General features: G+C 44.1%; 1 protein-coding gene across 7 annotated transcripts in view; it reads left to right on the top strand.

Moving 5' to 3' along the window:
- The window catches only part of SYT16 (synaptotagmin 16), a 119,801-nt gene that overhangs the window by 51,966 nt on the left and 53,461 nt on the right, over positions 1-14,374 (top strand). For all 7 annotated transcript variants that reach the window (XM_071809746.1, XM_071809748.1, XM_071809745.1 and 4 more), the window contains one exon: positions 6,351-6,530. In XM_071809746.1, the coding sequence (XP_071665847.1) occupies positions 6,351-6,530 (180 nt within the window). The remainder of the gene's footprint in view (positions 1-6,350; positions 6,531-14,374) is intronic.

The raw sequence follows: 14,374 nt of genomic DNA, 5'->3' as shown, positions 1-14,374 counted from the left end.
CACATTTTACTTTCCAACATGTACCAGTGCTGGTCCCAAAATGGGCTGCACAGTGAGCCAAGCTAAAGGGTGGATGGTGCCCTCCTCTAGTTATGCACCTGGGACATGGTGCTGGGAAAAGGAAAATGTGGGTTTAAGGAAGAACTTATTTTGGGCCTTCCATTTCTTAGGTGAGCGCCCTTGCTTAATGCCACTGCCTCCATGTCCCCTGTTGTGTCTGATGTGCCTTCCCTTGAACTCAGTGTTGCCAGGAGATGTCAGGCACCTCTTCTGGGTTGTGTCCCTAAGAAGAATCAGACTTTGGAAGAAGAAATGACAGTCTTGTGGCTTTCAGGTGACCTGAGGAGATGCCTAGAGGCCTGTGGCTATCGCTGTGATGTCACCTCTAGGAAGGTGCTGTAGATATTCTATTTGAGAGCCTCACTCAGCCTTGGGGTGAAAAGTGAGGTATTTCTAGACACTGAAGTACCTGCATAGATAGATGGAATTTTTCTTGATTCTTCTTTCGGGCCTAACTGCCACCATTTTGGGGTTGTGTCTGTGCCATGGCTCCCCTTCTGTGGAGCAGCTGTGTTGGCATTGCCCTGCATCACAGAGTTGCTGAGGGGATGAACACATTGAAACCTGAAGGGTGTTTAGGTGCTGTGGTTATGTGGGTCATAGCAGAAAGGGAGATGAAGTTGCTGTACTGTCTCTGAGAACTTTGAAATTGCCTACCTATGTCATAGGCCATAAGGCAGCTTAAATCTTTAAAGGTGACCTCATCATCAGCTACGAATGGGCCCATTCTTCCACGCTTTGATCAGTCAAATTTTGCAGTCGAAGTTAGTAGAAGTATAGACAGGTCAAAAGTACATTTCAGTCCTTCATATTTCTTATATAAAAGGACTGCCAAACGTCCTCATTCTTGCTATCTGTAAATCAGCACATAAAAATAAAGTGTGTGAAACTGAGCCTCGATGCAGGGCAAGTCCTCCTGCCTTGGGTGGGAATTTCACCCTTCTGCTATAGTGCTGAATGTGGTCTGATTGCACTTCTGATAATGTATTTGTGGATCACCTTGAGGAGAAGAGGAGGAGTTATACAACTGTTCCCTCACAGTGCTGTTATAAAGGGTCGGGCTTTGTCTCCTTTGAAATAGATGTCAGGAGAGACCTGCAATCCTGTGAAAACACGCAGTTATTTCTGGAGTGGTTGTGTATTGTGTGTGTGGTGCACATGAATAGAATTGCCACCTGTCCGAGGCTGATAACGATGATCTGGGAAGCAGTGGTCATGCACTCGTTTTAGCAGTTTGTGGTATGAAGAATGGGCTCCTACAGCTGAATTGGTCTGAATTTATGAAATGCTACATGCAATGAGTTGCTTTACCCTTTGTGGCACTTTCCGAGCTTACATAGATATGGATTCATTACAGCTTTTGCTATAATGGAAGCAGCGTTAGCTATGGCTTGTGAAAACCCTTTACCTTTTTTCTGTCTTGCTCTTTCAGAAAGATCCCATTAGTTCTCCTGGTCCTTTAGTAATCCACATGTGGCACTATTTTCCTTTACGACCTTGACCTCAGCTTTGATTGGGCAAGGTGATGACATCCTGATGCCCACGTGCTTTGGGCACCAAGTAGAGGAAGCAACTGAGAAACCTTCTTGGTGTTTCCATTGCACACAGGCAGGGAGCTTGTCCTTGCAGTGGGGCTGCTGCCATTGTTTTACCCTACGCAAGTCTCCTTCAGTAGCTGCTGAGCCTTGCTAAGCATGAGTCTTGTTACAGACAGATCCCTGTGCCTCATTGTGCTGTGACCCTGCTGATAGGGATGAGGATATGTAGGTATGCAAGTAGGTGGAAACTTTCTAATACATCATGATAGTAATAATAATAACGTGCACTTCAATTGCCTTGCAGCTTTCACTAGAACTTCTGCCCACGCACCAGCCTACTTGGTTCACAATGCAGTGTGCATGCTAGACAATTAGTGGTTGATAATGAAAAATGTCATGGGAACCAGCAGGAAAATCATAGCTTACTCCAGATATATAATGAAATGTAATTAGCACAGACAGTAAAACAGACAATTTATGGTTTTTTTTGTAATTAAAAAGTACCAGTAAACATTCCTTTTGCAGGAAGCTTGGTATCAAATGGAATTAAAGAGCTATTGTCTGGAATAGGATTTTATGCAAAATTTAACCCTTGCAAAACTGAACGGATTAAGGTTTTGTTAATTGCAGACTCTCTTGTAGCACTTCATCCATTAATTCTCGTGGTCTTTCTAGAGAGGTCAAGTCTTCTAGTAGAATTGCTGTGAAACCTTCTATAATCCGAAAACCTAGCCATATTCAATGCGTATAATGATGTGGCCAATACTTTCCTTCTGCTGTTCCAGATAGACTCTCCCTTGAAGTCATCTTGTAGTGTGGAGGTAGCTGTTGGAGCAGGAACAGCATTGTAGTGTCTTGTGCAACCTGTGTCCTCTGTCAGGTCTCCCTTCCATCTCTGATGTGTTTATTCCTAGCTCAGGCCCCTCACGCTGTACCTCCTGTTTGTTCTTCAGCAGCGTGTGCAGTTATTCATGCTCTCAACTCGCCAGGAGCACAGACAGCGTTTCTTGGCTTGTGCTCTCACCTGGGACAGGACAACAGAATGTGTGGGTCACTGTGGCATTGCTGAAGGCATCTATGGTATTAATTTCTTAGCTGAAAAATAGGTAAGAGAGAGTGAGTCCCGGCTGAATGGACTGCTCATGTCCCAAAGCACGTGGTGGCCAGCTCCTTCTCTAGACTTGGGTGCCCAGGGTTTGAATGAACAGTTGAATGCCTCGCTACAACTCCTCTTCTTGCCCTCAGGTACAGTCTGTCATCTATTGCTGTAAGGCTGGACATTTTACTTGTGTGAGAAAGTCTGACATACTCCAGCAGTGCTGTAACATGACATGAATGCATTTCTGCTGCTCTTCCTCCTCAACACCCTTCCAGGCCCAAACATCCCACCACAAGCAAGAACACAGCTCTACTCCAAATCATTTTTACAATAATTTCTCAGGCATAGTCTTAGCCTGGAGTTTCATGTCTGCAGAGAAAGCTCTTCAGCTGAGGGTTGAGAGCAGAGCTGGGCCAATGTGCTCAGGACCATATGCAGGTGCAGTGTTTTCCTCTCCGTGCGGGAGGAGTAGAGAAGCAGCATGCCTCCCATCGCAGAGGGATATGAGCTTCCAGCTGGAGCCAGGTGCACAGACTGTAACGCTTCTACCCACGTATGTGAGACAGTGCTCAGGTGCAAAATCACAGCCCTCCCTCAGAGACGCTGTGGTACAAGCCTCTAGTATCTGGCACAGATAACGTGGGGGAGACAAGAGGAAACTTCTGCTCAGAGCTGTGGGACAGGCTGCATGAATTCCTTTGTGTTGTGCTGCAGAAGTCCTGGCCACCTTCTTGCAGTTGGGCAGACTCTCTCTAGGACAGGGGCTCTGTGCTTTGCTGCAGGAGGGGTCAGCTCCTGCCAGAGTTGTAGGGGTCCTTCTGGAGCACTTTTCCTCTTTGCTTGGTGCCTACAGTGAAGGGAGGGGTGGTGCAGGCATCTCAGCCCTTGTTGGTAGCTGGATGATGGTCTTTGCCGTTCAGGATTGATGGGGAGGGGTCTGTCCAGTTCCCTTCTTACCCCTACTCCCCAAACGTCTGCGTGGACACAGTTGTTAATGTTCGGCTTTGAAAGCTTCTTCCTAGAAGTTACAGCTGGACCTTTTGTGAGCTCTGACAGGAGGTGTCTTTTTCATCTCTGCCCCAAGGAGTAGGGGAAGCCTGAAGGATTGTCCCAAGACCTACACCACTGAGTTACTACTTCCTTGTTCCTCTGCAGCTGACCAGGGAACAAGAATAGATGGGCAATAATGCTGTTGTGCCAGCCTGAGATCCTTTAGAGCAAGTGGAAAGCAGCTGGTAATTTGTCTCCAAACTTTCTTTCTGGATGCCTGGTCTAGTCAAGGGTCTGCTTGTTCCTCTGGTTTTTTTTGCAAGGTACCATGCAGGTCTACTGGAGAAAGGGGCACTTTGAGGATTTCTGCATCTGGGAGTCATGTGGCATATTGGAGCATACGCTGGACAATTTGGGTTTAAAAATATTGGTGGCTTGCTTGTGCCCTCTCTGAAAGGGGAAGACATCTCCTTGGGCTCAGAGCTGAGATTTTATAAAAGGGCTTAATAAATAGTAACAGGGGTGCCCTTGACACCTCTCTACATTGCACCCTCTGCAATGAAATCACTCACATAGAGCCTTCAAAATGTTTGCTATATACCTGCTCCAACTTCATATGGAAAATTTGCATGTGAGCTTGTGCACACATACACACACACTTGTGTACCAAGATGTGGTGATCCCAAGTGTTTTGTATGTAAGGTAGACTGTAATCCTTTTTCCTGCCTGTGCTATGCTCAGGAAAAGGAGTCATCAGTGATGGGACCCAGCCAGGCTGTCATCTGTATTCTGGGGTTGTGGCTACTTTGATTTATACTCAGCTCCTTTGATTTATACTTGGCTCCGGCAGCCACTTAATGGTGACTTCAGCAGCTGAAAATAGCCAGAGTGGATGTATCGCTCAGCCACTGTCACGTCCCCAGCCCTGCTCCCTGGCTTGAGGTGTGAGGGGAAGATAGGGCTGGGGTGTGCCTGCCAAATTATCCAGACAAGCTGTGGCACCACATTTCAGTGCTGGCAGGGAGACCCACTGTCCTCACAGATCCTGCTTAGTGCTGGTGTGGCACAAGGGAGACACAGAAGTAATCGCCAGGGAAGTGACTCTGCCCGTGCAGAAGAGAGCAATGGAAATATAGAGGTGATCTTGTTGTCATTTAAGCTACTGTAATTCAGTGCATATTTCTGTTCCTTCCTTAGGCTGGTCAGAGGCACCTCCAGAGGCTGTATAACCTCTGGGTTCAGACCCAAACACTGCCCAGTTTTACATTTGGGCTGCTGCTATGCATTGCAGATTTTTTTCCCAGTTGAGGCACATTGGCTTGTATTATTTTAGGTTTTTAAATCCCCGAGGTCGTACTCCTGCTGTGCACTATCAAGGCTATAGCTGGAGACAGGGTAGCTCTTCTAGCCTAAGTCTTTCGCTGAGTCAAGTCTCGCAGACTCCCAGTGGATGTTTTGCAGGCAGGGCTGGCTCTGTTTACATCCTTTCCTCCTGCTCGTCTCATCTGTGAGCTGCAGCTTTGCAATCACAGGCATCCCTGGTGTGTCACTGGTGCTGCTGATGTTTCATTTTTGTGGGGTCTTTGACTTGAACAGCCAAACTTCACCCCTTCCTGGTGAAGTAATTATCAGAATAACAAGCCTTTTTTTTTTCTTTTCTTTTTCTTTTTTTTTTTGTTTTAGGTGGCACAGTTTTTGACATGTGTGCCCTTGCTGTCCACATTGGATGATATATGTAGTATTTGTCCCTTGTTTTGGCATTTTGATATGTGTGAGAGAGGTGAAATGGCTTTAAAAGCTTTTTGCTGGCGCCTGTGGTTTGTTGCAGACCCAGTGGTACAGGCAGAACATGATAAATGGAAATAAGACTTTTTCTCTACAGTTTGACATAGGGATGTTGACATATAGGACTAGATCGTCAGCTGGTGCACAATCACTGTACTCATTACATGTGGCCAAACCTGACACCAAGGGAGCTAAACTGAATTACCTGAGCTGGAGGCTGGTCTTTTGCAGCAAAGAATGGTAATTATGTAGTGCAGTAATATCCATCTTACTTAAGGGTAAAGTGACAGTTGAACGAGGATCATAGGCTATACGTTAACCTGGCTCTTAGTAAATGCAATTAAGTTAGTGAGTACTATTATGGTGTAATCTCATGGTTTCAGAGAAAATACACAAATTGCAAAGGAGGTGTTGGGTCCTTTCGCCCTCTGAGCTAATCCTCCCCACAGCCTGCCCTGAGAATTTACCACAAACTGTGTAGAAATGATTATGACTAATGACCCTTTCTTGGCTGGATCCTTGTTGCAATACGGATTGAGAGTGTCTGTCTTGAAGCTGGAGGAATTCTGCATTGATACAAAAGTCTATTAAAACCAGAGTCTTTTCTGTGTTGGAGTTCACCATATGACAGAAATGAAGACGTTTATCGGAACCAAGGCAAGCGTGTAATGTTCCCTGTTGTCGATATCTTCAGTAGATTGGTTCCAACGTGGATGTTGTATCCATTCAATGGAAGCCCAAGTTCTGCTGAATTTCATTGCTATTTCTTCTGGGCAGAGGATGGTGAAACAGAGGCATGGATACAGATGTGGTTAAACCTCATCTTGGCAGTTTTTCACACTGGCACTGACCTTTTCTTCCTGACTTTCTCTTCCTAGTTACTCCTGAGGCCGTTGGGTTTTTGTCTGCAGCTGGAGTCTTCATTATCCTCCCTGCGGTCCTCTTCCACTTCATCAACAAGAAGCTCTGCTTTGAAAAGAGAGGTGGACCCCCATGCGTGGAACAACAAGGGAGACAAAAACACTACAGAGAAACATCCAGAGATCATGAGAGTCTTGGTAAATATCACAGTATTATACCACCTTTGATGTACAGAATCTTCTCGAGGCTTTCATTGCTGGCAGGACAGAGAAAGACGCATTTGCTGTGTCTTGGGTTATTTGTGTGGAAAACAGCAGGTTTTTGGATAGACTATAGTAACCTCTAAAACTTGATCAAATGGACGTGCAATCGCTGCCAGCGTCCCATTAGCATTGTTTGGAGTAGTCTCTTGAAAAATGGAGGGCAACACTGGGGAAAAAGCATACTCCCCACTCTGCGTGTTGTGGGAGTGTTTTGTTAATCTAGTGAAGAGCAAAATAGGAGCAATTCTGAGTAACGACACTGCCTTTCTGCTCTCAAAGGATATGCCTGTCCTGGTTTTCTTGTAGTAGCTATTACACACTCTCTCATGCATTTATTCTTGTCTGGAAACATTATGTCTTGGATAAACCCATGAGTCCTGGAGTCAAAATAACTGGTAATTTTACTGTGTTACAAAAATAACATTTTAATGTTTCTCAGCCATCAAAAATAAATCCATTCTGATAATGGTGGTAACTGAGAATCGGGGAATTTCATCATACATTTGTTTGTAAATTTTCATGTCATAAGTAGATAATAATTGAAATAATTAGCCAAGAAGAGGCTACAGAAGCCTCCCAATTAAAAGGTTTGCTTTTCAGTGGTTCAGTCTTAATGCTAATTGTAGCAAGGCACAATTGCAGAGTGTGGAGCACCTGGAGGTTTTTCTTTTGGTGCACATTTTGCCTTGTACGTGGAGTTTAGCATGGCTATTGCAAAGGACATGATCTGGTCATGCCTTGAGAGTCCATGATTAATGGACAGTCGAAGGCTTGGATGCCACATATGATAGGAAGTCAGTGCCACTGACTGCTTCTTGCTGAATGCATTAGTGAACCAGGAAGAGGCACCAAAAAGTTAAAAGTACAAATTTTATTCCCACCTACCCCCCTCTCCATTGAAAGTCCTAACATTAATGCTTCTAAACAAGTGCTATGGTTTGGTTTTTTTTAATAAGTTTCCTTCATCTATATTATTTGTAAGTCTTTCTTCCCTTCTCTTTGCTTCCCATCAAGTGATGTAAAAATGTGGCTTTTATTTCGGATTTTAAGATGACACATCTCCCAGGAGTGTGTGGGCGTTGACATTCTACGGAGCTGTCACAGACTATCATGTAAACATGTATTTGCAATGCTTTTTAAAATGTGAATTATTAATAAACAGGGTGGCTTGCTTTTTTGTGTTTTGTTCCTTCCAAATTTTGAAGGACAAAAAATTGCTTCCCAGCTGACACACTCAATGGCAATTTTCGTTTCAGAATAAATCTTATGTGTCTGAGTAATAAACCTTTGAAAACATGGGTTTATAATGGAAACACTAATTCAACTTTAACTACAGCTGTGCCATACAAGCAAAATACCACACACATTAATGAGGTGCTAAATCTGATACGGCAGAGGAATGTGTTGTAATCATTAATTACAATGGAAGCTTAAAGTTGGAGCCTGCTCTTTCTGTTCAAACAAAATCAGCTTGGTGAGCTGGAGCTAAGAGCTATTTAAAAATATCACCTCTATATTTAGTTTAAATTTCACCATAGCATTTTGCTACTTGTAAGGCCAATATGGAATATGCGTGTAGGAAATGCTAATGCTTTTAAAGGACAGCAGCATGAAAGAATAAATTAAACCCTGGGCTAACATAGTGTGTCATATGGTGAATGTAGAAACCTGGAGCCTGAGCCTGGGCTGGGAAGCCAGGACAGGTTGTTCCTTGCACGGCAGTTGCCTGGTGAGGAGTTCTCCCAAGAAGAGTGTTGACAAGCAGGAGTTGGTTTCAAATTCAGAATCTGACTTTGCTGGGTAGAAAGGAGCAGGATGGGAGTGTTTGTAACACGTAACGTATTGGTTAGAATTCACTTTTCCTCTTCTCACCTTCTTCTAGTGAGCCGTGTTTGTTACGAGGAGATCCTGATTCTAAAGGCTCTGCTGTTCTTTAACATGGAACACATTAATGATTGTTCTTCTCCTTCTAAGCTCACAAATTGGGGAAAAGTTTTTGCTTCTCCATATCTGGAATTAAGAGTGATCAGTATGTATCTGTCTGCCTTGACTCTCAGCTTTATAACTCTCTAAATAGGAGACATTTTGCATTTTGATCCCTCTGGCATGACTCTAAAATTTGCAGTAGGATAACCCCCAGTCTACAACAACATCAGTAAATGAAGGCTGCAGCCCGAGAAGGTGTGGATGGGTTCAGTGCATGAGATGTTTCTCCTGTCCTTGGACGTAGTTGAGTTTTGAGTTACCTACCGATAAAAAAAGAGAGTTAATATAGAAACTTAAGAATCCGTCTGCCTTGCACTTTACAGGTGCACAGGCTAAAATCCAGAAAATGTACTGTAAAGTGTTAAAGTTGCTGGATTTTTTTTGTGTATTTTTTTGTTGTTTGTTTGTTTGTTTTCTGCTTTGTGTGTGTGCGTTTTTTTTCTGTAGCATTTGTGGTGGTATTTTTGTTTGTTTATTTGTTATTTTTGCTTTTCTATAAAGAACCTGACCTCAGAATGAGGCAAGTGACAGAATTAAATAGGTGTTTCCATCATCATGTCGCTAGGATACATCTGGTCAGTTTGTTCCTAATTTAATTTTAATTGCACAGTTTGTGTCCTTATGAAAGGAGCAAGATAATGGAAAGATCTTAATGAAAATGAAGAATTAATTGAAAACCTTTCGGGAGACTAAAGGACAAAGCCGCTTAATTACTGGGACACAATGGATAATGTTTTTGATACTTGAGGCTTTTGTGGTTCCTGTTCTTGGCTTCTTCATTAACCTTAGTGATGAGCCCATCTCTTGAGCAAGGATGTGCTGCCCTGATTGCCTCTCCCTCAACTGCAAGGTCCATTCACTGCGGGGCTGGAACTCATCTGGACACAGCCAGTCCGTGTTTAGGATGGACTTGGGACTGCAAGGAAGAGCTCAGAGCAGGCTACAAAGCTTGATAGGGAAGCTGGTAGACATGTAACCGATGGGAGGGTAGCATGGAATTAACTTCATGTGTGTCAACCTTGCTAGGCCATGCCCAAGCATGTGCAGAAGGAAGCGGTGGTGGCGTGAAGCAGTTCTGAGCTGATTGATGTAGAGCCTTGATGTGCAGAATTCCTTAGTGAGGGAAGGGTTAAGCATCAGAACTTTGGCCTTAATGGAGTCAGCTGGAGTGGTTCCTCACAGCATTGGTGATACTTCAGGTGATGGGGGAGTGTGTGTGTGGGTGAAATTTCCCCTTGGAGCATACCCCATGCAAGGAAGGAGGTTCTTCCCTCCAACAGAGGCCTGACAGGTGTCAGTGGGGTCTCAGCCAAGACTTTTTGGTGCTGTGATGGTTCAGTGTCCCTTCCTGTAGTGTGAATTTCTGGACCAAGAAGTGGTGATGGTGTTCTTACGTATGGTGTTTATAGTGTTGCTGAGCCCTTGGCTTCAAAAGTTCGTGACTGAAATGAACACCATAGAAACATGTGACAGTGCTGGGCAAGCTCTTGTGTGAAGAGTTGTATATAACCATGTGCTTCAGTGCTGTGGCTCAGAAAGGGCCCTCTTTGTTCTATACCATAACCTTTCTATAATTATGTGATCTGAGACAGGGAAAGAAATTGTAGACTGTGCTTTATGCAAAAATATTCCAGTCGTGCCTTGCCTTGAGCACTTGTCCTGATGGTAAGCGTGTACTACTGATATGTGAAATCAGCTTAAACATCATGAGGTTTGAAGAAACATTTTTTTCCATTTTTCCCTTCTGTCTTATCAGCCTCAAGAGCGCTTTCAGTTCATGTTCTCGAGCTGTTCTGCACAGCCCTGGCTCTAGCCTCTGGGGCTAGCAGCACACTTAAAATAAATAAACGGAGATGCAGTTCTTATATAAACAACTCATCTCCTGTAGCTGAGGCTTTAAGGAAAGCATCAAGGTCTGTAACGTTCAGCAAAGGCAGAAATGTTTGCAGCGCTGCCTGGATATAGACCCTGATTTGTTAGTGCAGCCCTGGGCCCAGCCAGGCACTTGGGACCCATCTTGTGCAGCGTGTGGGACCATCATTTGCCAGCAGAGATTTAACTTCATGATTAGAAACAAGTGATGTGAGTGAGCATGACAGCACCAGACTGGGTTCCTTCAACAGCATGGTAAATTATGGGAAACCTGGAACTGTCCTCCAAAGAAATACAATTGTGGTTGGTCTTTGCAACCCTGGTGCTGTATACCCAGTAGTTCCCTTGTCCTCGGCAAGGTGCAGATTGAAAATGAGTCCGGGGTTATTCACGTCACCTAATTGAGGTATGTAGCTCAGACAGGGTGTTGGGTTACTTGACCAAGCAGTGCAGGAGGGAGAGGAGCTCTTGAAGTTTCTCCATGCCCAAGTGAAGCCTCTTCTAAATTGCTTTCTCAGTTGCCTTTATAGAAGCTCAGAGGATGAGTGGTTGGACATGGGACAGCATTAGTGTTGCCACTGATGCCAGCCCTAGCTATCAGAGACCCTGGTTCATAACAAGAGGGAATTAAATTGAAGGATAAGTGTAGGTGAAGGAGCAGTTCCTCAGTTGGTAGGGCCAGCTGCCTGCTCAGATCTATGGCTCTCAAGTCTTGTAGTTAATTTGAAACTAGGTCTGGTTTTCCCAGTGACCCCTCAGCCTCCTCAGCATGTCCGGGTGGACTGGTGGTTGACTTGGCAGAAGAGAAAGGAGATGGGAGCTCCAGACTTAGCCATGTGCTTGCACAAAGATGGATAACCAGGAATGGATGGTCATCTGCTGCATTTACCATTTGGGACTGTGGTTCCCCAAAAACACTGTCTGCGTTGCTTGATGGTCCATACAGAGAGATTTCCATAGGCTCTGTAATGATGGAGCCTGCGTGGGGGAAGGAGGAGTAACAGTATCTGGGTGACTCCTCAAAATGTTTCTAAAATATCTTCATTGTGTTAAACAGCTAGACATGCTCTCCCACTGCTAATTTCCATGCAAGTAATTGCTCTGATTGACCCTGGCTCGTTCAGTTGCTGCAGACTGGGGAGCGTGATTGCAGGCAGGGTGGGGACTGGGTCTATTGGGTCTGTGCTGCTACCCAACAGCTTGACAACACTGGTGGGTGGGTTCGGGTGGTGGTGTAAATTGGTGTTTCTCCAGCCTTTTGAACTTGTGATTTCCTTTTGGCTCTTCTGTCTTCAGGCAAACCGATGAACGACAGCAGCTCAATTACGAAATGTGCTGTAATTTCTGACTGCAGGTTTCTTCTTTCATTCCCCTAATCCAGTAATTACAGATGTTTCTCTTTCCTTTACCTTGAAAGAGCACAGTTGCCACTGCTAGCACCATTTCTCTAATACTCCAATGATCTGTGACTTTCTTTATGCCCCTTTTGTAACCCTCAGTTTGAGAATTATAAATAATTAAAGTTATTCCTTGCTGCTTTTTGTACTACCGCTTGGCACAGAACTGCTAGGTTTTTGTGCCTGTGGTGGCAAATGGCTCTTTAAATGCAAAAGACCTTGTTTTGATTTGGAGGATGTGACTGGTTTCGATGGAGAGACTCTGAACTTAACACCAGTGCACTGAGGCAGAATCTGGGTCTCTGGTATATCCAGGCCAAATATTATCGTCAAGGAAGGTGTTTCCATTTCTCCCTTCTGAAAATTCCCTCGAGTTCTGTGTTAATATTTTGGTGGCAATAGTATCTATCCATGTAGTCACAGATTCCCTATTTTTGTGAGTGCACCGGACTTAACATGAAACAAACACACTGTCCTGGTTTTGTTAAAAACAAGACCAGTTTTCTTTTAGTGATTTTTTTTTTTTTTCTGATCCAGTGTGAATGGAAGCAGCACAGGAGAAACTGTGACACACACTTCTCAGTTCAGGAGCTCTTATAGTCTAAGCGAAATCAACGGTGTGCAGTGGTCAGCATAGGAAATCACAGCTCCTCAGCCCCATTGTTGATGGAGCTTCTGAGCATAATATTTGGATTTGTGCCAGGGGAGGTTTAGACTGGATATTAGGAAAAAATTCTCCATGGAAAGGGTTGTCAGGCATTGGAACAGGCTGCCCAGGGCGGTGGTGGAGTCACCATCCCTGAAGGTGTTTAAAAGGCATTTAGATGGGGTTCTTAGGGACATGGTTTAGTGCTAGAGTTGGGTTATGCTTGGACTCAATGATCCTGAGGGTCTCTTCCAAGCAAAATGATTCTATGATGGTATTCTAGGAGCACATTTTTTTTCCCTGAATTTATCACCATACACTCTGTATGGTGGAGACACCTGGGTTTTTTTTTTTTGAAAACGCTTCACAGTTTTGAACAATTAAAGTCACATTTGCATAATTCCTTTTTTCTTCTATCCCTTTTCTCTTCTCCTCATCCCACTGAAACTGAGAGGATCAGCAATTATTGCCATTATTTTTGACAAAAGGAGAGCCTGCAACAAAGGAATGGGGAGAAATGAGGTAACACCATGGGGCTAAATATCCTGATCAAAACCACTTCTGTCATTTGGATATCAATTTTTACAACTAATTTGGCACAGCATCACTAGTAGTAAGCTGCCTGCAAAGACACAAGATGATTTGGGAGTGAGGATTAAGTCTGCAGGCTTCTGTAGGTTAAACCCCCAGCAGCAGGGTGCATTGCTGGCTGTCTGTCTGATCTCATCTTTCTTTTCACTTCACCCTTTTGGGGCTTGCAGGACCAATGCGTTGCAGCAGTGGGTTTATTGCCTTGTTGATTTGAAACCCATGAATGTGTCTGATGAGATGTGTGTAATTTATTGGCATAAACCACTAGATCTTGAATAACCTGGAGTTTCTGAATCACCAGCTAAAAACTATTATTACAGAGCACATAATCACTTGGAAAGTGCCTCTGTCTTTTTTTTTTTTTTTTGCGTTAAATTCAACTACATAAATAGCATTTTTATAGCATGTAGGCCAAAAACGTACCAAGATGTTCTGTATTTCTGTTTTGTTTCACCTTAGGGAGGCTTGGTCAGCAGTGACGCTCACAGTTGATGTGAACCTTGGGCGCTGTCTGTGAACTTTCCTTGTAACGCTTCTGCAAAAGGCTTCCATCAACTGAACAGCTTCAAGTGCACAGGCTGCTTTTGGCACTGTGACAGTTTTAACTGGAAATACAGCTTCATTGTGGCAATGTTTGGTTTTCCTTCACTGGGAGGCTGGAAGGGCTTTGTCCTGGATTAGACTCTGTAGGCAACCGGAGCTGGATTCAGTCTGTCACTAGGCCTCAGTTAGCAGGGACGACCAGCAAGGTCCTCTCCTAATGTCAGCCATGAGGAAAAAAGGGAAAAGGGAAAAGGGACGAGATCCTCGTGATCTCCCACTTTTATATGAAGTATTCACGTGAATGGAATGTTATACACCGTTGGTCAGTCTCTCGATCACCAGTTTCTCGTTGCCCCTCTCGCGAGATGTCCATCCGTGCTTATCAATAAGTTTGCATTCCATTGCTAGGTTTAACCAAAACATGTGTTGGGTTCTCCAGGAAAATGCAGCTAATATGAAGGCTTAGCTGACAGGCAAATTCACTAAAAGAGAAACTTGTTTTTTAACAAAACCAGGACATGCTCTCTGTATGAGATCAGGAAATAATGGTAAATCATTATCAATGCTTTATGTCGTATTTCTGAGAAGTGAGGGAGGCAGGAATTGTTCCTCTGGGTCCATGTAGTGCAACTGTCTGAACAGGTGACCCAGCACAGTGCTCAGGGGTTTGGTTGTAGACAGATGGATTCAGCAACTTGCCCAGACCGCTAAAACAGCTTCTTGGTACAATTTTCTTGGCGGTA

This window comes from Patagioenas fasciata, chromosome 5 (genome assembly GCF_037038585.1).
Source record: "Patagioenas fasciata isolate bPatFas1 chromosome 5, bPatFas1.hap1, whole genome shotgun sequence".
Classification (NCBI taxonomy): Eukaryota; Metazoa; Chordata; class Aves; order Columbiformes; family Columbidae; genus Patagioenas; species Patagioenas fasciata.
The sequence above is the reverse complement of the archived record's forward strand: the minus strand, read 5'-3'. Positions and strand labels throughout refer to the sequence as shown.